This window comes from Zonotrichia albicollis, chromosome 21 (genome assembly GCF_047830755.1).
Source record: "Zonotrichia albicollis isolate bZonAlb1 chromosome 21, bZonAlb1.hap1, whole genome shotgun sequence".
NCBI lineage: Eukaryota > Metazoa > Chordata > Aves > Passeriformes > Passerellidae > Zonotrichia > Zonotrichia albicollis.
The window spans coordinates 6,159,188-6,185,968 of record NC_133839.1 but is presented as its reverse complement, the minus strand read 5'-3'; the positions used below and the strand labels follow the sequence as shown (position 1 = coordinate 6,185,968).

At 50.4% G+C, this 26,781-nt stretch overlaps 1 protein-coding gene across 1 annotated transcript in view; it reads left to right on the top strand.

The window, feature by feature from the left end:
* MEGF9 (multiple EGF like domains 9) overlaps positions 1–19,065 on the top strand; it is a 46,234-nt gene extending 27,169 nt beyond the window's left edge. Inside the window, exons 3-6 of the mRNA XM_074556642.1 lie at positions 9,741–9,880; positions 13,445–13,588; positions 14,676–14,948; positions 18,113–19,065. Of these exons, the coding sequence (XP_074412743.1) occupies positions 9,741–9,880; positions 13,445–13,588; positions 14,676–14,948; positions 18,113–18,561 (1,006 nt within the window). The 3' untranslated portion in view covers positions 18,562–19,065. The remainder of the gene's footprint in view (positions 1–9,740; positions 9,881–13,444; positions 13,589–14,675; positions 14,949–18,112) is intronic.
* The last annotated feature ends 7,716 nt before the right edge of the window (positions 19,066–26,781 follow it).

Here is a 26,781-nt window from a genome sequence, read left to right as displayed (position 1 = left end):
ACATGAGGGCTGGCAGGGCTGTGTGCCTGCTCTGGGGACAGGGACAAGTGGGGAGGGTGCCTGGCAGTGGGGATGCAGCCCCAGCCAGGAACTACATTTCTCACTGTCTTTTGGAGCCCTTGAGTTGAAGGCTGTGCTGTGTCCTCTGAGGAAAGCGGAGCCTCCCAGCCTGGTGGGGAGTGGAAGTGATCAGTGCTGCTGGAGAAGGTCCCCATGCCCAGGTCACCATGCCCAGCCCACATCTCCCCTGTGGGAGTGATCAGTGCTGTTGGAGAAGGTCACCATGCCCAGGTCACCATGCCCAGCCCACATCTCCCCTGTGAGAGTGATCAGTGCTGCTGGGGAAGGTCACCATGGCTGGCCAGCCCACATCTCCCCTGTGCAATTCTTTTCCCTTTTTTCCTTCCTGTGAGCAGCAGTCCTGTGCCTGAGCTCTCATCTCTGGCTCCCTAAGGCTGGGCAGGGAGCCAGGCAGAGGCAGCAGGAGCAGGCTGGCGTTGGTGGTCTCCAGTCTCAGTAGCCAGGGCAGCACTGGGGCTTCTCATGGTGTTTCTGGCCCTCTGCACCCTCTGGCACCCAAAGTGTCCCCAGCTGAGCCAGCACACAGAGCTGGGATGAGCAGGGAGAGGGAAGGATGTTTGTGTGAGGAGCCTTTGGTTCTGCAGCCCTCATGCCCTGGTGTGAGGAGCTGTGCAGGCTCAGCTCTTCAAACACACCCTGAGATAATTCTCCATGCAAACCTGGCTGTGGGGTGTGAAGGGCCAGGACTGCAGGCAGCACCAACCAGCCTGGATGAGGCAGCATCCCCCTCCTGAGGAGCAGGAGATGGCAGATGACTCTGCAGTTTTTGGTTATTTTTACCTTGCTGGCAGCACTGCCCATCCCCATGTGGCACAGCAGACATGGCCCAGGGCAGCCCAGTGTGACCCAGCTCATCTGCAGTAGGGCTGGCCTGGATTTAAACACCTCCTTTGAGTGTTTATCCCAACTTTTCCCAGCCCAGCACGGGGGTGTGAGTGGCTCTCCCTTCCCTGAAGCTCTGGGGGCAGCATGTTTAGCCCACGAGCAGCTGGCCCTGCGTGGGTGCTCCTGTGGGTTTGGGATGTGAGCAGGGAGTGGAGCTGTGAAGCAGAGATGCTGCTGAGAGATGCTGCTGCCTGGCAGGAGGGTTCAGCCCTCAATTCCCTGTTTTTCTGGGGGGTTTTGTTTTTTGTCCTGGTTCTAGGGAAGAGAAGTGATGCAGCGGTGCCAGGGAACAAGGGGAGAGCTGTGGCTGCTGTGGGTTTTAGGGATCACAGAATCACAGAATGTTCTGAGCTGGAAGGGACCCACAAGGATAATCCTGCACAGACACCCCAACAATCCCTCCTTGTGCCTTAGAGTGTAGCCCAACCATTCCTGGAGCTGTGGCAGCCTTGGGGCTGGGACCATTCCCTGGGGAGCCTTTTCCAGTGCTCAGCACCCTCTGGGGGAGGAACCTTTTCCTGGTATCCATCCTGAACCTCCCCTGACACAGCTTTGCCACGTGGTTTACCTAAACCCAGGTTAGCCATCTAAACTGGGTTAGGTTTTTCCAGTTCCCTTAAAAATCTCTAAACTAATCATGCACATATGCTGCCACTGTCCCTAGAGCAAACAGATGCCTGTTAAACTGGGGGGTGTGGATCAGTTTAAGTTGCTCCCTCTGCCTGTGCCTCAGTTTCTCTGCAAGTAGAAGGGCAGTGGGAAGCAGAACTCCAGCAGATAGCTTGAAGGTGATGTCTGGTCTCCTTTGGTTGCTGTGGGCTGAGACTCCATGCCCAAGGGTGCAGTGCTCTGCTGCTTTGCTGACCCAGCAGCTGCACAGACAGCCCTGTGATCCCAATTCCTGCATGGTTTGTGCTGCAGGCTGGGCATAACTCATGTGAGAGAGAGCTCCTGTCACTCATTTCCAGTGGAAAAAAGGAGAAAAAATGATAACTCACACATAAAAATACCCAAGTGTTAATACAAAGATGCTTTGCCCCCTCCAGGGGACCTCAGGCTTTGTGTTCACGTTAAAAGGAGTGAAGGCAGAGTGTCCCTGGGCATGGCTGTGCCCTGGAGCAGGGAGGGCAGGGGCCATCCCTGTGTGCTGCCTTTGTGGTGGCATTCTGTGTGGAGAGGCTGATCCTGTGACCCCAGCTCGTGGGGATTTGCAAGAGCCTGGACAAAGTGCTTTGTTGAGGCCTTTGTTGAGGGCTGGGGGTTCTGGGGGACCTTGGGAGCTGGGCAGGGAGAGCCACACACTGGGATTGGGGAGCTGGTGGGATGTGGGAAGGAGCAAAGAGACTGTGGGGGACAGCCTGGTGTGGCACAGTCTGGACACACCTTGGACCTCATGTGAGGCAGGATTTGGTGTTTTTTTTTCAGTGGTCAGGAAATGCAGGTCCATTGAAATGCAAGCTTTTCGTGGAGCTTCACCAGCCTGCAGGGCTGCTGGCCATGCCAGACCCCGGGGGTTATTTGGGGGAAGTGATGGAGTTGTTGTTTTGCATAGATAAAATCTTCATTTTCTGTCTGCACAGTGTCATCACACTTCTGAAATGTCTCTTTTGAGTGGGATCTCTTTCCATCCTGCTGTATTTCAGCAATCCAGTAAATCACACCAGGCACTGCTCCCCTTTGGAAATGTGACCTTGGGAGCTGAAGCCCTCAAGGACTTGTGCTTTAAAACCCCCCCAAAACCAGACAAACCCCTTTTTTCTCTTTAAAAAGACTGCTGTCCCTTTTATAGATTGGATGAGCACAACTGGTGGCTCATTATCTCCCAGTAATGCCTTGTCAGCATCACTGTGCAGAGAACAGATCTTGTTTTGTAGCGGAAATTATTACATGTGGACGTCAGAAAAGCAGAAGAATACCCTGTTAAAGCCTATTTTTCTGCATGGTTTAATTATCTAAATCTCTCCCCTATTCCATCCTCTCACATCCTTTATATCTGATTAGCTCTCCTCCTCCTCTCTCCTCCCACAGGAAGGTAAAGGCACCTGAACCCATTTTTATTCAGTTGCAGGCAGGAATGGGAAATGAATGAGTGACTGGACACAGCAGCAGGGAGAGGTGGATTGTTATCATCTCCCCTATGGTAATTATGGCTTCTCAGAAATCCTGTTATTTTGGGGATTTTCCAGCAGGCTTTGCCATTCCTGTGTTGGCTGTTGCAAACTTTGCTGCTCTGGTAAGCACTGACTGCCTCAAAAAGAAATATGGGCTCAACTTTTTAAGCTTTTGTGGTTAAATTCTGATTGAGAGGTGATGCCCAGTGTGTGCTTCAGGCACTGCTTGTACCCTGGGTCTTCTGCTGTTGAGCAGAGGCACCAGCAGAGGTCTGGGGATGGAGGGACCCCTTTGGGCACAGTGGATGTTCAGTGGGGATCACCCCATTCCCTGGCACCCCACTGATGTGTCCTTTTAGCTCCCTGCACATGATCCCCAGGGTTACTCTGGGAATCCAGCACCCACCAGCTGAGGCCGAGACTTTGCTGTGAGTGAGGAACTGGTGGAACTGTGCAGGATCCCATCCAGCCTCCCTCTGCAGGGTCAGTGTGGAGTTTCCATTGCCTCCCTCCCCTCCTTCAAGGGCACCTCACCTGGAGGGCACAGCCTGGACATTCCTGGCTTTGCACAGCCCTGCTTGGAGATTCCTGGCTTTCCACAGCCCTGGTTGGAGATTCCCTGCTTTTCAGAGCCTCCTGGCTTTCCAGAACCCTGAGTGGAGATTCCTGGCTTTCCAGAACCCTGAGTGGAGATTCCTGGCTTTCCAGAGCCCTGAGTGGAGATTCCTGGCGTTCCAGAGCCTCCTGTCTTTCCAGAGCCCTGGTTGGAGATTCCTGGCTTTGCACAGGAAAGCTGGAGATTCCCAGCTTTCTATAGCCCTGGCTGAACATTTCCAGCTTTCCACAGTCCTGGCTGGACATTCCCAGCTTTCCACAGCCCTATCTGGGGATTCTTGGCTTTCCAGAGCCTCCTGGTTTTCCAGAGCCCTGGCTGGAGATTCCCAGCTTTCCACAGGCCTATCTGGAGATTCCTGGCTTTGCACAGCCCTGGTTGGTGATTCCCAGCTTTCTATAGCCCTGGCTGAACATTTCCAGCTTTCCACAGTCCTGGCTGGACATTCCTGGCTTTCCACAGCCCTATCTGGGGATTCCTGGCTTTCCACAGCCCTATCTGGGGATTCCCGGCTTTCCAGAGCCTCCTGGTTTTCCGGAGCCCTGCCTGGAGATTCCTGGCTTTGCACAGCCCTGGCTGGACATTCCCAGCTTTCCACAGCCCAGCCTAGAAATTCGTGGCTTTGCAGAGCCCTGGCTGGAGATTCCCAGCTTTCCACAGCTCTGACTGGAGATTCCCAGCTTTGCAGAGCCCTGGCTGGATTTTCCTGGCTTTGCCTGGCTCCTGGGGAAGCTGGGGCTGCGGAGGCGGCGGTGGCCAGACAAGGTGGCCCTTTGACATTTACAGAGGGGCCTTTCAGAGCTGGGAAGTGTTGAAGTGCCCCTGCTCCTGCCCTACAGAGCAGCTGCCATGCCCCAGCACCGAGTGAGGAATGTGGCACACAATGGGCCAGTGTTGGCCCCCATAAAGCTCTGCTTCTTGTGCCCTCCACAAAGGGGCTCAGAGCTGGTGGCTGCTGCAGGGCTTGGCCCTGGCCCCACTGGCTCTCCCACAGAGCCACCTCAGCCACCAGAAGCTTTGGGTAGGGCTGAGGAGTGGGGAGGAGAAACCCAATGTGGGGCTTTTTCCTGCTCTCCCCTTCCCCACGTGCTGATATTCAATGACTGAGTGACGGAAAAGCCAGCACGTGGGTTGGGAGGGTGCTTGGTACCCTCAGGATGAGAGGATGTGGCCTCAAGCTGCACCAGGAAGGATTTCTCATGGAAAAGGTTGTGTAGCATTGCCCAGGGAGGTGTGGAGTCCCCATCCTGAAGGTGCTCAGCAGACTGGACATGGCACTCAGGGCTCTGGGGATGATCAGAGGTTGGACTCAGTGATTGTGGAGGCCTTTTCCACCTGAATGATTCTGTGATTATTCTGAGTGGTAACAGCATTGCTTTCCCACCTTGGAGCATTTGGCTTTCAATGTGAACTTTTCCACATTTCCCAGGAAGGTGTAAGAGAGATTCCTGCCCTGGCTGTTGTCAGACACCCCAGAAAATCAGCATTAAAGGAGCCCAACTCCCTGGAGGAACACTCCATTTTTGGAGCCATCTCTTCTGAATCCTCCTAATCATGCACAGAATCCTTTTGTCTTATCCCATCAAAGTGTGACAAAGCCTTTTCATGGGGTTTGTTTTAGAGATGCTCATGGTTCAACACGATTTCCCTCATTCCCACAGCGCCTGCTGTGAACTGTGGCTGTGCAGGGACACCCTGTGCCCTGCTGGGACAGCTGAGGGACATTGCTGTCACTGGGGCTTCCCCAGGGGACAGGTGAAGCTGGAGATGGCCAGGGAAGGGCTGATTTAGCCCTCACTTCCCTCTTTCTTAGGGCAGTGTGGCCCTGCCCAGCTCTCCTGGGGCTGCTTGGGGAGATGCTGAGCTGGGCAGGGTGTGCTGTGTGCTCTGGGCTTCAAGGGAAAACAATAAATGCATTTGGAAAAACTCTTGTTGTAGGTTTTGCATGGTTTGAGACCCATGGGAGCTCCCTCCTTCTCTGCCTGTGCCCCAAAATCTGACCAATCTCACATGTTTTGAAAATAAAGGCACAAGGGCTTGGTGCTGTGCTGTTTAGGCTGGGTCTGACATGGCCAGGGAGTTCCTGGGCTCTGACTGGGGCTTTCCTGGTGAATGGGAAATTATTCAAAATTAATTTCTCCATTGCTCCTCCATGGGGGGAAAAAAATGAAAAGGAAGAAGAGGAATGATTGGAGCTCACTGAGGGGTTTCTGTCAGACCATTAACTGTGCACAGCTTGTCTCCCAACAGCCCCTAAGGCCATGGTCCTTCATCCTCCCATCCATCTTGTGCCTGTCATGTCCCTGCTAAAATCAAGATGTTTGTGTGGAGGAGGAGTGGGGACCCCTTGCAGATGTGACTGCACATTGTGCTCTGTCTCAGATCACACTTTTAATGCTTTTTTCCCTTTGTGATGAGGCCTTGAGTTCCTGTGCAGCCTGTGCAAAGTGAGGGCAGTGCCCCAGCTCCCAAGCCCAGCCCCTCACTGTGTCCTTCCCCAGGCACCAGACCTGGCAGGAAATCGCCTGCAGGATGCTCTGTGTTCCCTGTTCTCTGTGTTCCCTGTTCCTCAGACACTTCAGGTGGATCAAAACTGCCTGCAGTCCTCTATCAGTGCCCAGGGTGTCTCTGCTGTGTCCCCTTCACTTCTGTACCTGTAAAGCTGCAATCCTGTCTAAAATCCCAGCTCAGGGAACATTTGGTTGCCACCAGTAGCACAAATCACATGGCAAGTGATGGGATCCTGTGGCTCTTTCCCCTTGAGAGGATTCAAGGGAGCTGTGGGGACTGGAAATGAGACATGATTTGGGGTGTAGGCTGTTCCTGCCCCAATATTTTATTTACACTGCCCTGCCCCATGGCTGTGGGAATGCTGCTGTCTGGGGTGGCTGTGTCTCAGTCCAGCCCCTGAGGCAGAACAGGGACCCTGAGGGTGCTCAGGTGAACCAGCTCCTGCCTTGGGGGGTCCCAAACCTGCCATGTCCCCAGGGGTCACATCATTCCATGCTGGATCCAAGCCTTGGATGTGGCTGTCCCTGACCAGCAGTCACTGCCTGCTCCTTTGGCCAGTGCCTGACATGCTGGTGATGGTTTTAATCAGTAGGAAACATCTGTAAAGTTGATGGATGATGTGATGGTGATACACACCACCTACACGCTCCCCAGAGTGAGTGTATTCATAAAAACCTGCTAGAAACCAATGCTGGCAGGAGACTTTGATTACTGGGAGTCTGGTTTTATCCCAACAGATATTTGTATCAATTCTTTGTGAGAGCTGAACGTTGGCTGGCCTCACAGGGGTTAATCATCATCTGAAGTGGAGTTGAGTAATTGATGTTGCTGCATCAAAACGTTTCCCTCTTCCCATCCCCCTCGTTCTCCCCACTTCCCCCCAAAAAGAAATTCTTGGCTGATACTCAAAATCCAGTTCAGTTCTCACTGTGCAAGTATTAAACTGTGGGTCTTTTCTTTCAGATTTCTGGATTTTTATGGGCACAATTGGTCTGTTAACAGGATTTTTTTTTTTGGTGGTTTCAATGCATTTATATCATTGACCTTTGCTTTAAAAAGTGTCTGACAGACTTTGCTGGGCTGGAGCTATAAAAAGGAGTGTTGTAAGGGGGCTTTATTCTGTGGAAGCAATGACCACAGGCAAAGCTTTATATTTGCTGAGTGATTTAATTCTTGCACATGCAGGACTTGGCTCTGTGCCATGTGTAACATGTTGAGAAAAGGTCTGTTCAAGAGGCATTCAAACCAAACTTTCCAAACAGTCTTTTTTTTTTTTTCTTCTTCTTCTTTTTTAAGCTTTCTTTCCTGTTATTTCTAAGCTAACGAGTAAAATCAAGGGACTGTGCCCCAAAATGCTGAATTGAGCTCCAGCAGGGTCATTGGGGAAATAAAGCTCCTTGAAAGCAATGAAATGGGAGCCTGTGTGGAAGCAGGGAGGAAGAGGAGGGTGTCATTGAGAGAAAGGCTGGGTCAGGACATGAGGGAGTCAAACAGAGCTCTCTGAACTCCAGGAGGAAGCCAGGGAGGGTGAGGATGATGCAGCTCAAATGCTGCATCCCCAAAAGATGTGTTTTCAGGCTAAATATCAGATTTTCCTCCTCACAGCACTTGCTTTTCCCTGCCTGTCCCTGCCCTCTTACAGGAATAGCAGTAGCAGGCAGGAGCAAATATTAAAAAGCTGCTTTTTGTTTGCGCTCATTTTAAACACTGTGACAACGTTTGGATTAATGTTGGGTCTTGTGAAAAGCTCTTTAAAAGTCAAACATTCTGAGCTGCTTACCAGCCAAACATACTGAGCTGCTTACCAGCATGCCTTTGAATTTTGCATCTGCCTGCTGCACTTCTAGATAATGGCCTGGAGAGCAAGGAAACATCATATTTATTTCTTCTTCTTCTAATCAGGCCATTAAATATCCTTGAGATTTCAGATTCTACAGGTATTTAATTGTGTAGCCCCATGGGCTGAGGTCTGTATTTTGGTGAGTAGTTCCTTTTCCTTTGGCAAACAAACAAACAACAGAAATAATGAATTATGCTGATTTCTAACAGAAGCAATGTCTTGCCCAAAACATCTCAATCTACAGCATTTTACTTAAAAACAGCACATCAGCAGTGCATCAAACATCTATTAGTTTTAATCAGCAGATTTTTCTGGAGGCTTTTAGGAGCAAATTGTGCCTTGCTCAGTCTTTCCAGGAGAAGGGGAACAATGGTTGGGCTTTGTGCAGGCACAGTGAGGCCTGAAATGCTGATTTTAAAAGGTGTTTCAAAGGTGTTTGGACAGGAGGTTACACAGGGGAGAGCTCCGAGGAAGGGCTGTCTGTGGGTCTGTCTGTCTTTCTGTCTGTCTGTATCACCCCCTCTGCAGATCAATCCATCACCTGGAGGGGAGCAATGCTGTTTATTGGGGTTGCTGTGGTGGTTCCCTGCAGCAGGCAGGGCTGGGGCTCCTGCAGGTGCCCCCAGGGCTGTTGGGATGTGCAGGGGCACTGGGTGCTCTCTGTGCCTTGGCTTGGCTGTTCCCGGTGTGCCCAGGTGGGATGAGGCACCTCCAGAGTGTTTGTGCCCAGGGCTGGATGGGAAGGAGCATTTATCCATTCCTGGGATTCCTCTGGGGGTTGAGCTAAATGCTGCCAGTGTATGAAGTCTGTTATGAAAGCAAAGCATTGGAAGCCTCCGTGTGGAGAGAGTAGCACAGAAAACCAAAGGAATGAGGGTAACCTTTGCTTTTTATAGCTCCTGGTATTTGTTTGCTCATGGCAGCCACCAGCAATGCCCTGTGTGTTCACAGTGCAGAGCTCCACCCTCCCTGCAGTCACACTGTGCCCAAGCAAACAGCTCTGTCTGGGTCAGCTGCAGTGGAAGCCTCTGCTGGGGAGGGGAGAACCCTTTCTTGTCTCTCCCTGGCTGTACTGGGGTGGAATTCAGCTGCAAAGAGGGGTCCTTGGAGATGGGGAAGGATAAATGGGGTCATGGAGGAGGAGAGGAGGGAGTGCAGGTGGCTGACACCTGCCCTGGCTGGAGCCAAGCAGGACACATGAGCTGCTGCCCCAGCTCCCAGGGGAGCCAGCAGAGCAGCTGGTGAGCAGGGAATTGTCTGCTCACACAGAAATCTGGGAGGTGCTGCTCAGCACTGGTGTGGAGGGGAGAGGATGAGCCAGGTGGGTGCTCTGGGATGGGTCAGGCACAGTGACCATGGCTGTGCCTGTGTCCTGCAGGACCCAGGGCTGGTGCAGGTGGAGCAGGGACTCCAGAGGGGCTGTGGGAGCATCTGATGCAAGGGAATGGCTCTGGGCCAAGGCTTTCTGGAATGAGCAATGATTTCTGGTGCCCAGCTGGAAATTGCTGTCAGGGCAACTGGCTTGGCAGACACTCGTCCTTTCTGGAAGTCCCCATCACTTTTGAAAATGGTTGCCCCTGTGTTTCATGTCCTGCTTCCAGCAGAAAGGAATACAGGGAGTCCCAAACCCTGCCTGCAGGTTTGTACCTTGGATGCCTCCCAGCACAGCCATATCTCACTGTTTGTTTTTCCTCTGCAGCTCTGGGAAGTGCCAGTGCAAGGTTGGTGTCACGGGCCTGAAGTGTGACCGGTGCAGTGAGGGCTTCTACAGGTTCAACCAGAGCTCGTGTGAGCCCTGCCAGTGCAACAACCTCTCCCACAGCTGTGACAGCTCCACAGGTGATGATGTCCTCTTGTCCTTCACCTGCCCCCTCTGTCTCTGCTTGTTCTGTTCTCATTCTTCAGCACATTCTGCTCTTGTCTCCTTCATCTACATCTTTGTGCCTTGCACAGCCAAAATCTTTACCTTAAACTGAAATGGAAATGCAGGGTTGGGGTTGGTCTCCTTTGAAGGAAGGCAGTGAAAGCTGTGTGCTTTAGCCCAGAGCCCTAACTCTGCAGCCTGTATAAAAAACTGGGCCTCTATTGTTCTCTGCACTTACACAAACACACAACATGGGCTTTTAAAGACCTTTTGTTTAGCTGCTGTTTACCTGGAAACATACCCTGGGCTGGCACTGACGTAAGGGGACCTGCTGCCACAGATAACAGGATTAGAGCTGCTAAAAACTGCTGGCATCTCATTAATACTGCCCACTTTTTGTAAATTGGCCTTGCTCATTTTCCCTGATTATTTCTTTGACTGTCTCTCACTCAGATATTGATGGAGTGCAAATATTGAGGCACCTGTGCTTGAACAGCTTATGGGAGGGCAGGGGGAGCCCAATTGCTTTGTAATGTCACCTGGAAGGAGAGATCCTGGAGGAGCACTGTTCTGCTTCAAATTCCAAATTCTCTTCAAACTCTCCTCAAAATTTCCAGGCTGAAAGGCAGTTCTGTAATACTTATCCAGAAGCTTAGAAAGGGATAATAATTAAAAGTAATATTGTAGAATTTGTTGGTGGGGAGACAGAGCTCATGCAATCAGGTATTTCTGGGCAATTTGTGCCTGTGTGTTCCCTCATGGGCTGTGTGTTTGCAGCACAGGAATGCCCAGGTTCCCTCATGGGCTGTGTGTTTGCAGCACAGGAATGCCCAGATTCCCCCATGGGCTGTATTTGCAGCCCAGGACTGCCCAGATTCCCTCATGGGCTGAGTGTTTGCAGCAGAGGAATGGCCAGATTCCCTCATGGGCTGTGTGTTTGCAGCACAGGAATGCCCAGGTTCCCTCATGGGCTGAGTGTTTGCAGCACAGGAATGCCCAGGTTCCCTCATGGGCTGTGTGTTTGCAGCACAGGAATGCCCAGGTTCCCTCATGGGCTGAGTGTTTGCCCTGCTCTGTGGGCACTGTGTCTGCGTTCCCTGGGGTGAATTCCTGCGTTCCCTTGAGGCTGAATTACTGCATTCACTCTATGCTGAGCTCTGTGTGCTGATGTCCTGCCAGTGCTGAGGGATGCAAGGCTGTCACTAGAGCTGTGCACACATCAGCTGTCTCACTGATCTGGAGCTGGGTGTGTGGGTTTTGTGAAGGAGGAGGATAATCTGCTCTTCCTTTTTGTTCCCTCAATGTTCCTCCTGCTCTTGATTTATCAAAGAAAACTCAGCACAGACCTTGCTCCTGGGATGGGGCTGCTCTTTCTGCTGGGATTGCCCACTGCTGCCCACAGCATTGCAATGAAAACCCCTCATTTTGGTTAATGACCTATTGTTGATTTGACAGAAACTTTTTGCTTCTGTGGCTGAGGGACCCAAGCAAAACCAGAACAGAGAATGAAGTTGATTAAAAATTAGATTGGAGCCTGCTCTAGAGACTGCACTCCGTGTGACCTCCCCAGCTTTACATCAATTCTGTGTAGCCTTTGTCCAATTTTGAAAGTTTTTTCCCATTCATGCTATACTTTGGGCTCCCTCTGCTGGCTCTGCGGCCAGCTCCTGCTTGGCATCTCTCTGGCCAGGAGGAATATTTGAAATTACTGGGCATAAATAAATAACTTGGGCAGCAGGAGCTCCCCAGCTGACAGAGCTTCCTCTGCCACGACCCTTGTACTGTGTGTGTCTGTGCACTGAGGTGGGCTGGTGCTCCCCAGCTGGGGTCCTGTGAGGTCTGATCCTTCCTGAGGGCATTATCAGGATGAGAAGTGCCATTAATTATTAAGGCTCTCCACAGTGATACCTGATTGCATGCCTGTGCATGCTCTGCCTGGCTGAGCAGCTGCTGACTCAGGGAAACACAGCCATTGCAGGGCTGCTGGAGATGGATGTGGGTGATTTCTGCTGATGGGAAAGACATTGCTCCTGAAATGACCAAGGCAGCACAGTTGTGATTCCAGATTTATGGTCCTGGGGAGCACTGTCCAAGGCAGCCTTGCTGTGCCAGGCAGATGAACTTCCCTGTCCAATACATCCATCCCACTGAAACAGCTGATCCAGGTTTGCAGCTGGAGAAACCAAGCACAGCAGTTAATTTTCCCTTCTAAACCTGACATCTCTCCCACAAAAACCACTGGCTCGTGCCTGACAGGCTGCTGCGGGAAGAGCAAACAGTGTGTGGGAGGTGACGCTGAGCAAGAGGTGCTGGCAGGGCCCTGCTGGGTGGGTGAATCAGCCTCTTCCTGGGTTTGCTTCCTGCCCTTGGCAGCAGGGCTGGCTGCAAGGACATGCCAGGCTGCCTGGGGATGCTTGGCTGGGGAGTCATCACTGTGGGAATTGAGGAGCAGCAGCCGTGTCAGGATTGTGAGGGAGCCAAACTGTTCTGATATTAATAAGAAAATCTGCTGTGGTCTTTCTAACAGTCAGCACAAACCTCAGTCAGGATTTTTTCCTGTGGTTGATGTTGATATGAGACCTCCCCATCCCCCAGGACTGCTGGTCAGCTCAGTGGATCTGGCTGTGCTCTCCCACTGCTCTGGGCCACCCCAGTTTATAGACAGGGCTGTTGCCTTTGCAGACTCTGTCTGGTACATGGGATTTAATCCAATCTTCCCTCAGCTCCCTGCCACCTCACCGAGGAGCCAGCTGAATTACAGCATGTTCCTGGTGATGGATGGGCTTTATATAGAGGCTGTGCTTTTGTAACTAAGGAGATTTTTCTTCTGGGTCACGGTAGTATCAAAATGCAATTTGGAGGCCATTAGGAGACGGCGCCTGTGGAGACACAGCACGTTGAGTTTCTGATTCAGGGGCTTCCCCAGGAAGGGCAGGTGGCTCACATGAGCCCCCTCTTCTTCTCTGCTCCTCTGGGAAGGTCAGGGACTGCTGCTGCCTTGTTCTGGGGTGCAGGAGCTGGAGGCATGCTGGTAGGATGGAGCTGCCTGCCCCCAGAGCAGGACAGTGGTGTGTCCTCACCCCTGATCACAGCCCAGGTGTACAGGTGTACCCAGGAAGCACCCAGGTGTACCCAGGAAGAGGCTGCACACAAAAATCCACAGACATAAACCTCAGGGACCCCTCTTGAGAATGGGGGACTTACAGCATCACTGTTCCATCTCACTATTACAAATGCAAACTGAAACTGCTTTCCTTGAGGAGAATTTTAACACTGATAAGTTGTGTTTACCTGCATTGACCTTTTAGTGCTGAGCTGTGGGGCCTCTCTGCTGGGGCCACCTGCTTTTTCACATTATCTGTATGTGTGGGGGAGCATCAGAAGGTCATAAGAGGCCAGGCTTATGTTTTGGCCAGAGGGTATCCAAAACCACCTGTGAGCTCTGATAATTGAGTGTGTTCCACATGGATTCTTGCTCCAAATGTTCTGCTCCAGTTCCTGCTGCTGAATGTTTGCTTGTTCTCCTCTCTGTTCCTCAGGCACCTGCCTGGAGTGCCAGGAGAACACGGAGGGGGAGCACTGTGAGCTCTGCAAGGAGGGTTTCTATCGGGGCACCCAGCCTGCCCACAGCTGCCAGCGCTGCCCCTGCTCCACCGTGGCATCCACTGGCACCTGCCACTTAGGTGAGGCCCTGGTTGTGCTCTAATTCCTCATAATGAAGGCTGCTCTCCTCAGTTACATTGCCCCTCAGAGGGTATCAGCCCAGTGAGGTGTTTTATAGCCTGTGGAGCTCCTGGGTGTGGGCACTGGAAGCAGCACCTGCTGTGATGGGTCCCTTGTGCTTGTGTTGCCTCTTGTGAGAGCAGCTGTGCAGGGGAGGGATCAGAATCACAAAATGGTTTGGCTTGGAAGGGATCTTAAAGCCTGGTTCCAGCTCCCAGTGTGTTGCTGCACTCTGCTCTGAAGAACCTGCAAAGTTCTGCAGAGAAGCTGCTGAGCTTGTGGCAGCCAGGAGGGGGGCAGGAGATGCTCAGCAGTGCCATGTACCCCTCCAGACTTCTGAGTCTGCTTCTGAACATCTCCATGGGACTCCATGCAGAGATTGTCCAGTGTAACTGAGACAAGTTAGAGCTGTAATAGTCATATCTAAGGCTTTTTTTGATATTTCCCTAATCAATTTTGCAAGCAAGCTGCTTCTGGCTTTGTATAGGCCGAAAAGTTCCTTTGGATTGCAAGCATCCCTGATATAGTTCCAGCTGTTCTCTGAAATTGCCTGTTTGAGATGGAAATGTTCAGGAATAATAATTTATTTCCTTAGCAACATGCTGAGTTTGCTCTGTGAGGTTGGTACAAGGCATCAGAACTCCCCAAAGCTGTTTTTCCCCCTACTAACAGAGAAACTGCTGCAGTTCAAAAGTTGTGTTTTCAGCTCAAAATTTGACATTGGTCAATACTTGGTGACTGATTTTTGTAAGGGTGCCTTGTGGTCAGTCCCCACAGAACAAGCCCCACAGAACAAACCTCACAGAACAAACCCCCACAGAACAAACCCCTCAGAACAAACCCCACAGAACAAGCCCCCTCAGAACAAACCCCACAGAACAAACCCCACAGAGCAAACCCCACAGAACAAACCCCACAGAACAAGCCCCTCAGAACAAACCCCACGGAACAAATCCCACGGAACAAACCCCACAGAACAACCCCCACAGCAGGGGTGTCTATGCAAGGGCTGTGCCACATCCCTGCTTTGCTTTCTGTGTTCTGCAGAGCCTGATGAGAGCATCCCGAGGTGTGACAAGTGCAAAGAAGGGTACACTGGCCTCAACTGCAACCAGTGTGACAAGGGCTACTACAACTCAGACAGCATCTGCACGAGGTGTGAGTGCAGTGGGAACGTGGACCCCGCGCTGTCCCCCAGCGTGTGCCGGCCCGACAGCGGCGAGTGCATCGGCTGCCTGTACCACACCACGGGCTTCCACTGTGAGCTCTGCCAGGAGGGCTACACCAGGGACTCCCCGGGCACCAACTGCACCAGGAAAGGTAAAAATGCTGCTCGAGTCAGTGGCAAGGCTCACTGTGCAGCTGGACAAAGGTTGGAGAGGGAATGCTGGTAATTGTTCGTGTTAGTGTAGGCTCATCTGGACTCTGGTGCAGAGAAGAAAACCAAATCTTCGTAACAGAATCAAAGAATGAACTGGGTTGGAAAAGACCTTAAGGATCACCTAGTTCAACCTATGGCCTAACACCTCCTCATCAATTAAATCATGGTCCAGGCTTTTTTAAACACATCCAGGGACGGTGACTCCACCACCTGCAATTCCAGCACACAGTTGTTGGTGCCTCCTGGCCTTGAAGGGTGGTTTAGAGTTAGCTCTGTAATCACCCTGATTCCAGACCCTGGCAGTCACTGCTAGTGAGCAAACTGGAAAAAACCCAATCCATTTGTAGTGTATTTAATGTACAATGGGAGACAATGGTTCTGGAGTTGCTCCTTCCGTGGTTATCTAGAGGTTGCTTTTCAGGGTGGATGTCCAACACCATGCATGGAAACATTACCAGTGTGATGTATTAGATGAAAGAACCCAGAGTTCAGGGAAGTATTTGGGCACAAATTTGTCCTTGTCATGGGCAGAGATTCAGTTCAGATCTTCCATCAGGAGCTAATGTGGTTTTCACTCCTGTGCTGCTCACTTGGGTGTGTAATCAAGAGTCCTTCCCTGCTCAGGGAGATGATCAGTATAACAAAGTTGGATGCTCATTAGCTGTAACAGGGCTGGAAATGGCAATTTTACATCAGCTCATCCATGATCTGGATTTAAAAAAAGACTGGACATGGCACTTGGTGCTATAGTCTAGTTGAGGTGTTAGGGCATAGCTTGGACTTGATGATGCTAGAGGTCTCTTCCAACCTCATTGCTCTGTGATTCTGTGAAGGCAGATAGGATATTCAAAGGACCAAAGCAGGTGTTTTCAGCCCCAGAGCAGGTGGTGCTCCTGCTGCCATGGGGTGGCACAGCAGGACTCACCCTGGTGCACTGTGGCTCTGTGCCACCCAGCCAAGCACTGCAGCCTCCCCGGGGCCGGGTGTGTGGCCTCCTGCCAGAGCTGCTCCACTGCAGGAGGCAGCAGCAGCTCCGCAGAGCCGGCGCTTCAATCAAGCAGCTGGATGTGAGGCTCCTGTCAAAGCTGCCAAAGCAGCCCATTGAGGGAGCAGCTGCTGCTCTCAAGGAGCTGCTCTGGGACATCTGGAGGCTGGCAGGGCCCCGGGAGCGGAACAGGCAGCGCCGTGTCACGGCCCGGAAGCGGCGCCAGGGCCAGAGCCCCGCACTTCACCAGGACCGTCCTGGGAGTGCCAGGAAATGTCTTCACCCCAGGCCTCCCTGCCAGCCCTGAGCTGATGCTGACTCACACATAAAGCCCAGAAAAGTGCTGTTTCCTTGCTGGTGAATCAGCCATTGTCTTGGTTCTGTTTTTTCCCTGCTTACAGCTTTGCCAGGGATTGAGTGTTGGTGAAGGAATTTGGAAATGATGACTGAATTCCTCATGCCCTTTTCCCAAAGCTAGAGGTTTTCCAGGAACTTCTTGCTCCTGTCATGTTGCTTCCTATTGCAAAATTTTGCCTGTCATGCCATAGAGAAATGGCATTCAGCACCCTGAGTGTCCTTATCAGCCTGAGGGAACAGAGGAGCTGCTGCAGGGAGGGGACTCTGAGCAGAACCTCAGTCAGGTGTGTGATGCCCCTTCCAGAGGAATTTCTTTCTCAGTTGCCTGAGCTGGGAATGTGACAGCCCAAAGTTAACTTGTGGGAGTTCCCCTGAGGGCCCGTGGCAGGACATGTGCTGAATATTTCCAGCTCCTGTTGCCATTGGAGATGGAACTTAGTGCAAAATTAGTCCTTCGGAAGTGACTCTGCTCCTCAGTCATAATTAGGAGATGTTCAGGAGAGCTGGAAGCTGGATCTGTACAGCATGGCACCATCAGCTGTAATTGCTGCAGCTGTACATGGATTTAAAATGAAGTTGCTTTTCTCTTGGCAGGAAGAGAGTGGGAAAGAGGATGCAGAGAGTCCTGTGGAGCAATAGGTGCAGAGAACATTCTGGCTGATTGAGGCTTCAGCTTGTGGAGTGTTCCTGTTGCCTGAACTTGAGAATCTAAAATAGATCAGGTTATTCATGTGAGGAAATGCTTTATTAGCTACATTTGTGAGCCTAATGCTAGAGATTTGTGGTGCTCTCTGAGGCCTGTAGCTCAGCAGGTTTGATGCAGGCGTAATGAATTCACATCCCGCTTCTGAGATCTCAAGGTTATCCTGACTCCTGAACTGAGAAGGGAGTTTATCCATGGCTGCTGGAAGCAAGGCAGGTTCTTGGCTATTTAGGAGAAGACAGAGCACAGTCTGGTAGTTCCCATGTTCTGATCCTTCCTGTGGGCACCTATGCCAGCAGCTGAAACCAAAACAGGATCCTAAATGTCCTCTGCTGTGTTCAAAAGCTTCTGAAGGACATCCACAGTCTTTTTTGTGATTTGGTGACCTCCTGCTTCTGGCTGTGTACACTGGGGATCTCTGTGTGGTTTGTGTTTGACTTCATTCAAAAGCAGAACTAAGGTTATTTTGCCCTTTTACCTAAAATGGTGCAAACACTGAACCCACTGCAAAATACTGGGATGGCTGAGTACTTGTGGTTCATTTCTTCAGTTTTGATCTTCTTGTTTGTACAAGTAGAAATAATAATACTGAGAACAAAGTCCTACATCTGGTGCACTGGTTGTGAAGGGTTGAAGCTCCTGGAGTTGCTGTGTCTGAGTGTGCAGCCCACACAGACACCAAGGGACACGTTGGTTCAGAGTCTGAACTTGCTGAGCTTGGTAAAGCTCCATTTTCCTGCTCTGAACAGGAGCTGGGCCGGGACTTGGTGTCATCATGAGCTCCTGTATTGAACCCTGAATCGTAACTGCTGTACCTGTCCCTCAGCACCAGGCTTTTCAGTGGAGTCCTGTGGGCACTTAGCACACAGCATTGTATTAAAAACCCCACACACAGCCCTGGACAGACATTTTCTAAACTGCTTTGAAAAAATACCACTTTAGCAGTGTAGCCTTAATTGCCATAATAACTGTGATATAAATGTCAAATCTCTTACGTTTGTGTTCGATTTTCAGCTCAGCAGATTTTTTTATTGATCATTTTTTAATTTGTTTTGTAGAAGTCACTCCAGAACCAAGGGAGTTTACAACTTCTGCTCCAAATACCACCAAGGCCACATCCTTTTCCACGGCAGTGCTAAACAGTACTTTGTCACCAACAACTCTACAGACAATATTTCCTATAAGCTCCTCTGACAACAGCACCTCTGCTTTCGCTGATGTTTCATGGACTCAGTTTAACATCATTATTTTGACAGTGATCATCATTGTTGTGGTCCTGCTGATGGGCTTTGTGGGTGCTGTCTACATGTACCGTGAGTATCAGAACCGAAAACTGAACGCTCCCTTTTGGACCATTGAGCTCAAAGAGGACAACATCAGTTTCAGCAGCTACCACGACAGCATTCCCAACGCTGACGTGTCGGGGCTGCTGGAAGATGATGGCAATGAGGTGGCCCCCAATGGACAGCTCACGCTGACGACTCCCATGCATAATTTTAAAGCTTAAAAGTCATCCAGCTGTTCCAAAGTTTGCTTTTCAAAAAGTTCCAGGGCTGTGGAAGGGGTGTCAGGATCCGTGCCAAGGCTCCGCGCAGAGGAATTTGCTCTTCAGATACTCTCTGGTGCAAGGTGTGCTGGAGCTTGCAGGTGAACAGGAGACAGTGTGGTGCACCTGAATTTCAGGTAGTGTGGTGAAATGCACTCAGTGTTCTCCATAAAGATCCATAGAATTCACTGTTGTTATAAACTGAATTGAAGCTGTTTTTATGAAGAGGTGGTGGGGTGGAGAGAGCAGAACCCAATGAGGAGTCAGAAGCTACTTGGTTTCCAGCCAACCCAACACTTGTGTCTTCATCCTTTAGTTTGAGAAGTAGCTCATGAATTAACAGTGGAATTTCAGGAAACAGATCTTTGGAAAGGCGTCATCTTCATTCCTGACAGAAACTTATTTGAAAAGGAGGAAAAAAAAAAAAAAAGGGAAGTAATTGTTCACTGTACTACCAAAAGGCAAGTAGGAGGAGTGAGGTGCACACTGAAAAAGTCACCATTATCTGTTCCCACTAAGCAGGGAAATGGGAAAAAATCCTAAGAACATTTGAGTGAGGGAAGAGACTAAGCTTTTTCCTTTCTGAGTATTTATACAGGGTGATGATGCTATTGAGACATAGCAATCCATTTTTTTCTAGAAGGAGTTAATGAACTTGTATAGTTTCTGTGCAAGGGAAGACGACAAGACATCTCAGGGTTGCCATGTAAAAATAAAAGCCAGGCTTACTACCCTACCCTGATAGAAATGGTGTGTTATGTATATAAAATGTAATATATCTTCTTGGAATTGTATTTGTAATTATTTGTAAAAAAGACAAGCAACCAACTGACCAACCAAAAATCCCCAACAACAAAACCATGAGCCCCTCCCCAACCTCCCCCACTCCCCAGGTCATGTTTTATCCTCTAGGTTTTAATTGTACAGCGTTAGTGACATTGTTTGAAAAATAAAAAATCATGAGGATTGTTTAAAATACTGTAAATGAGATGGCAATATTGTTGGAGCTGGGCCTCTGGCAAACACCAACTGCTTAAAGCTTTTATTCCACTGTCATTGAATAACTTCTTTTTTAGAGAAAATGTGAGTGCTCCCTACTTGTATCTGTCAAATTTTGCCATTCCTTCAAATACAGAATGAATACCAGTGTTGCCATGACTAGGGCTGAGTAGGTGTCCAAAAACTGGATGCACCAATGTATTCCTTGCTTTTAAGTCTCTCTACAAAATGCAAATACGCTGTCACAACCACCCTGAGAGCCTGGGCTCATTGGCTGAGGGTCTCCCAGGTGGGTGCTCATGGTGTGGAGGGATCCCAGTGCCATCCCTGCTGAGCTGACACGGCAGAGGGGACGTGCTGGAGGGCTGAGCTCAGCCCCTTGGCCTCCTGAGCGCCAAAGGTCTCCTGGATTTGGGTGGGAGCAGCTTTGGGATGAGGAGCTCGCAGGACCTGATGTGAATTTCGAGGCTCGGAAGGTAAAAGGCACAGATGGTTTCGGAATTTAAAGCAGCACAAGGTGGTGGTGGGGAATCAGCTGTTAAAAAAGCACTGCAGGGAACAGGTTTTACAGATTGCCCTGGTTTTGGTGGGAGGCTGGTGGGCTGTTAGCAGAGAGAAGAACTCACAGGCAGCACTGCACAGGAGGTCACACCATGGAGCTCCTGTGGTACCTGCAGTGTGTGTACCTTGGGGCAGAGGCTGTGCCATCTCTCCCACCCCTGGAAATCAAACTTCTGCATGGAAATAGGGCAAGAAACAAATATTTCCAAATCCTCACTCTTGCCCAGCCTCAGAGCTGCAGCTGCATTGCTGTGTGTGGTGGGGCAATGGTGAGACAGAAGCTGGTGGATGTATCCTCTGAGCCAGGAAAAAGTGAGTATTTCTCCAGATGAGAAATGGTACAGAGAACATGTTGGTTATTTATTTGTTTTCAGTGCTGTGAGGAGGTTTCTCTTACCTTTGGAAACTTGGCAGGGGGAGAAGTAGGTGGTTCAAACACATGCTCAAAGATGGCATTTCTGCCTCAAAAACTTGCTGCCTGATTTAAACTTGAGGCGTGGCAGGTCAGAATGAAAATTGTTGAGGATGACCAAGGGAAATGGTGAGGGCAGAATGTGGAATTGCATATAAAGCAAAAAAGCTGATGGAAAAGCTCCTGTTGCCTGCAGTGGGCCAGGGTGAGGTCCCATATTTCAGGTAATAAATCTGGCTCCTGTAATTCAGAGCAGTGTTACTTTTAGCTATAAAACGGGGGAGGACTGGAGGAGAAAATCTGGATATTGCTAATCCTTGAGTTACTCATCAGACTTTTAAAGAGCAGGATGGTGACAAGACAGAAAATTTCCTGGAAGTTGTAATTATCTAGAGGTGCTGATCTAGTGATACACTTGCACTTGGTCACTTCATGGGCTGAGGAAAGGTAATTTAGGAAGTGTTGGCTTCTGGGACTGATGCTAGCAAGCAAATCGAAGGACAAGTTTTCACTTTAATGTTTCTAAAATACTTTAGCAGATTTTTTAATCTCTGCCACAAAACACCTCTTCCTTAAATTTTGCTGTGACTGTGGGCTGCTTTGTAACAGGAACAGGCTTGGATTTTGTCTCACTGTAGAAGGAGGGACCATCTGCTGCAGCAGAGCGTGGGCTCAGGTGCTGAGCCCTCCTGGTCCCTGCCTGCCACAGCACAGGAGGTGTTGGCACCTGGGCTGCTTGTGACCTCCAAAGTAATCCAAAGGCTTTGTGTTTGGGAAGAGGAGGAGTCAGGATGCCCTGCAGGGTGGGACAGCTGCTGCCTGTGGATTGCACAGCTGGATGAAGGGATGGAGACAGCCTGGAGACATGATGGGAAGCTTGGATGGGCAGGGGAACTGGCTGCCCAGATTTGGATGGCACAGGATGTTCCTGAATAGTGAGGATGTGGCACTGGCACTGTGCTTGTCAAATGGCAGAATGACACAGCAGCCACCTCCTGCCACCCAGGCCTTGGCACACAGGAGCAACAGTAATAAAAGGAGATCAATGCCTCAGCAGGGAAAGAATAAACAACTTCATGTTTGCCTTCGGTCATGTGAGATCAGCTCATCCGTGCTCTTATCAGTTCCCCTGGCAGCACAGGAGCGGAGGAAGAAGCTGAGCTGGTTCTGTCTCCAGTCACCTTGGGCTGGGTTGTACCTGGAGGGGTGGCAGAGCTCAAACACTTGTGCCAGTAGGCCACCAGCACCATGCTGTGTGCCATGGCTTCTCGTGAGGCTCCCCAGGGGGCTGAGCTTTGTCCTGAGGCTGGGGTAAGGGCAGCAAAACCAGAAGTGGGCTCTCAGGGCTGTGTTGAGGCCCAGCTGAGAAGCCAGTGAGGTCAGGGCAGGGCATCTTGGTGACTTGTGGGGCTGAGGTGGCAATGAGGCACACGAGGTGTTCTTGATGGCCACTGCAGCACCTTCTGCCTGGGAATGGTGCCCAGCTGCTGGGCTGGCACAGGGAGGGCACTGATGGCATGGGACAGCAGCTGCAGGGCAGAGGGGACGTGTGACAGGGCGGGGGGATGGTGGATGTGGGACAGCAGCTCCAGGCACCGTCCCTGGCCCGGTGAGGGCTCAGCTGGTCTGGCTGGGGTGAGCCCAGCCCAGCAGTAAAGGCAAAGGGACAAGAGGAGCAGATGAAGGGCACAGAGCTGGGGTGGGCAGGGCTCAGGGCAGCCTGCAGGGATCTCAGCTTGGGGAAGCACTTGGAGAGCAGCAGACATGCAGAAAAGTGGTTGAGCTAATGAGGAGAGATGATATCCAGCCTCGTGGACCACTGTAGCTGGAAATAGCTACGAGGAGCATTAGCCCTGGGGAGCTGTCAGGAGATGTCAGCCACTGGAATGATAATTCCCTTGGACCAGGCTGAGCAAACTTAGCAGGCATTTAGGAAAGAGGAGGAGAAATATCCAGCACCCATCCTTCAGGTATCCTTAACCACTGCTGTGCAGCATCATCCTCTTCAGTGTTACAGGCAATGTAAATGTGGCAGAAAGTTTGCACAGTCTCCTTTAAATAAAGGATATAAAAATAGTTTTCTCTTTAAAGTGAAGTTTTAGAGTGAGCTCCCACAGGACTCTGCTCTTTATGTGTCAGAGGAATGGATTAAAATAAGAAAAATGTGGGCCTTAAAAGTTGTACTTGCTCCCATCTGAAACCCATCAGTCTCACTCTGCATCCAAATACAGCGTCTCCCAAGCATATGCTATGCTTACAAATGCATTTCTAAAAAGAAAAAAAAAAAGTGTATGATTTGAATATATGTCAGAATTTATACAGAAGAATGTTATTTAAAATGAATAAAAATAAATGTATATAATTTGTATCTATGCCACTTGGATTTTTGCATTTGTGTTTTTGTTCATTGAATTTCAGCAAGAGTCTTCCCAGTGACAGAAAGGATTGAATCCAATCTCATCCCAGTAATAACATTTGTTCCAAGAGAATTACTCCTTCATTATGCCCCTGTATGCGAGATGAGAACCAAGGCACAAAAATGTTTTCTATCACAGATATTCATAAGCACAGTTGACATTCTGTGTCGGAAAATCCAGCTAAAAATGAGCCCTCTGATCTCTTGTGTCTGCTATGAACCATCCCAGCCCTCAGCTGTGGTTGGGAGCCCCACTGGCAATGACTGTGTTCCCACTGTTTTCTGTATCATTCACACGGACACATTTTGTCAGAGATGTGAATCACTAACAGGGAAACCCTCAGAGCAAAGCTGGAAATGGGATGAGGATAGATTGTATCAGATTTTTCTTCATGACCACAGATGTCTTTCTAAGGCCGTTTTTGTTACAGATACTCTGAAATCCACATCTGTGGCATCAGTTTTGGGAGTGTTTCAGTATGGCCTGTGGAGAACTTGCATTTCCTTCTCACTTGGCAGAGTTAGGAAATTGATTTTGTTTTGCAAACACAACTGCTAAAGGCTCTTTGTGAAAGCTGTGTATGACTCTAGAGTCAGACTTGGAGAGGTAAGGCTTCATACACTGAGTGAGCATGTGGTTTTCAGTGTTCATTCAGATGTTTGACTGAGCCAGAGCTGTGTAAGGGCCACACTGGTGAAATTCAAGGGAGTTTACTGAGACCTGATTTGCATTAGCAGAGCAGTTGGATCGTGCATGACTTAACTTAGGAGGAATCTTGCTGTGAACTGCGTGAGGAGGAGGCAGAGCTGAGTCTGACCAGGTCCCCAGAGCAGGGAGTGAGAACAGGAGGGTGAGGGCGACCCGTGTTCAGCTGCTGGTGACATCAGCCCTGCTTGTGCCAGCACAGCACAGTGAGCAGCTGATCCCACCCTGCTCAGCTCACCCTACCACTGCACTCCCCACAAGTCCTTTCCCAGACTCCCTTCAGGGCTCTGCCTGAGGTGGGAAGGATCTCAGGCTGCCTTGAGAAGGAGGAAAGTTCCAACACGGCTTCCTGGTGTGAGGGTTTAGTGTAATCTCCCTAAATGTGCTACTAATGAATTTAAGGTTAAACAACATTAAGCAGATTATCTGAAGGCAAGTTGTTAACTGCTTCTAAACAACGTTTCCCAGTCCTGTCTGCCCCTTGCAGCTTCCTGGTGCTACTGCAGCTTGTAAAACATGGGGCAGTGCAGTAATTTCCCAGGGAAATGTTCCATCCATGGAATCATAAGACCACAGAATGGTTTGGGTTGGAAAGAACCTAACAGATATCTCATTTCCCCTCCTGCTATGGGCAGGGACACCTTCCACCAGAGCAGCTTGCTCCAAGCCAGCTTGGCCCTGAACACTTCCAGGGAAGACAGACAGGGATGTATCTCTATATATCCATATCTTTGTCCATCAGACAGCCACTTCATGAAGTAATGAACTTCACAAGGAAGGCCCTGCTGATTTCCTTTTGACTCCAGTGTGTTAAACATGGGCTCTGCAGACTCATTCTGTGTGTGCAGAGTGATTTACTCTGCACTTGTAGCTGATGGATGCTGATTTAAAGACCTACATCAAATATGTAAAACCTCAGAGAAACCTTAAACAAGATCAAACAAATTGGTATTATCATTTCAAGTGAGTGGACTTAGTCATTTTATGAAGATCTGCTCTGTAAAGGAGGAAAACTCACATTTCAGCCTGGCTGACCAGATCCTGGTGCCATATGGCAGACCTGATTTTGTGAACTTAATTTCAGCTTGGCAGAGGCCACTGCAAAAGGGTTTCAGTCACATGAGGTGACCAGTGTCTCTTGAGGTCTCTCATGGGGGAGTTGAAGGGACTAAACATCCCTTGGGGTCATCACACCCCAAAGGCAAAGCATGAGCCATGTCCAATTGGACAGGAGATGGGCTTAAGAGCTTTACTTGTGCTAAGGAGTGCCTGGCACTTCTGGTAGTTTGGGACTGCTGCAGCTCCAGCATGCACTTGTACCCATAAAGCTGAAAGAATTAAGCAGGGATGGGAAGCCCACCCTTACTGACCCTACACATCCAGAGCTGCAGTGGCTGCTCCCACCAGCCTGGGGAATCTGACAGGTGAGTGTCAATCTAAACAGTGCAGGTACATGGAGGAAATGGAGTTCACAGGGCACCAGGCCAACTGGGAATAATAAACTCATGGAATTCATGGCCTCTGGTCAGCCCTTATCTGTGGCCTAATTCCTGTGTGGGTAAGAATGCCCTTGAGACAGCCTAGAGTGAAACCTGACCTGAGTTGGTACCAAAGAGGAAACCAAATCCAAAAGAGGAAACCAAATCTAAAGCACAGGGTCACTCCTGTGCTTCCTTGTGTTACAGAGAATGGTAAGAGCAAGTGCCAGCATGAGGCACCACCTGATGCTCGATGCACTCTGGGGCAGAGTGGCTGCAAGGCAGCCCAGTGGAAAATGGGAGTGCTGGTTGAGAGGGCTGAACATGTGCCCAGGTGGGCAAGAAGGCCAATCGCTCCTGGTTTGTACCAGCAAAAGCGTGGCCACAGGAGCAGGGCAGTGACTGTCCCCTGGGCTAAGCACGGACGAGGCTCCTCCAGTGCTGTGCCCAGTTCTGGGCCCCTTGTGGCCAGAAAGACCTTGAGGGGCTGGAATGTGTCCAGGGAAGGGAATGGAGCTGGGGAAGGGTCTGAAGCACCAGGAGCAGCTGAGGGAGCTGGGAAAGGGCACAGCCTGGAGAAAAGGAGGCTCAGGGGGGACCTTGTGGCTCTGCACAACTCCTGACAGGAGGGGACAGCTCTGTTCGCAAGGGGCCCACAAGGTCAGGCTCTGCTCCCAGGGAATATTAGGGACAATAGAGAACAGCTTCAAACTGTAGGGGCAAGGTTCAGGTTGAATATCAGGAGAAATTTCTTCACAAAAGGGGTGATCAGACATTGGGAAGGGGCTGCCTGGAGTGGTGATAGAGTCACTGCTCTTGAAGGTGACCAAGGAACGACTGAACTTGGCACTCAGTGTGCTGGGCTGGCTGACAAGGCAGGGATTGGTCAAAGGCTGAATTCCGTATCTCAGAGGTCTTTTCCAGCCTAAATAATTCTGTGAATCTGTGAGGATGTAAATAAATATTCCAGGGAGGTATTTCAATCCTGCACACGGGTAATAAATGAATTAAAGGAAGGCAAGGATGCACAGCAAGGAGGGGTCTGGAGCTCCACCTGTGCCCGGCGCTGTTCCCTGGCCATGCCCCTGAAGGAGCGGCCACAACAGCAGCATTTAATGCAGTTCAGCATTTCCCACTGTCCATGTTCAGAAATGTCCAATGTAGCTGCATTTTCTCCCACAAAAATTAGGAGAGCCGACACGCTTACAACCTCGCTTTACAAAAAAACAAACAAACAAACAAACAAACAAAACCCAAAAAAACAACCTCTCAGATCATCATTCAAAATCACCTGCGCGGATGATGACAGCAGCTGCCTGCACCCCTGCCCGTTGCTATGAGCAGTGACCAGAATGTGGAACTAACGCGTGTTTATTTCTTCCGCCAAGCCCGATGACGGCTGTGCCCTGCGGGGAACATGGCAAACATCAGCGCCAGCGGCTCTGCCAGGCTCGGCAGGAGCCGGGGCTCGGTGCCTCCCTTCCAAAGCCTCTCCCAGATGGGGACACTTTTGTAGCAGAGCCGGGGCAGCGGCTGGATCACGGGATCACCCTGTCCCCTCTCGCACCACCTCAGGTGCCCCTTCCCCTCGAGCTGTCAGCTAGGGCTC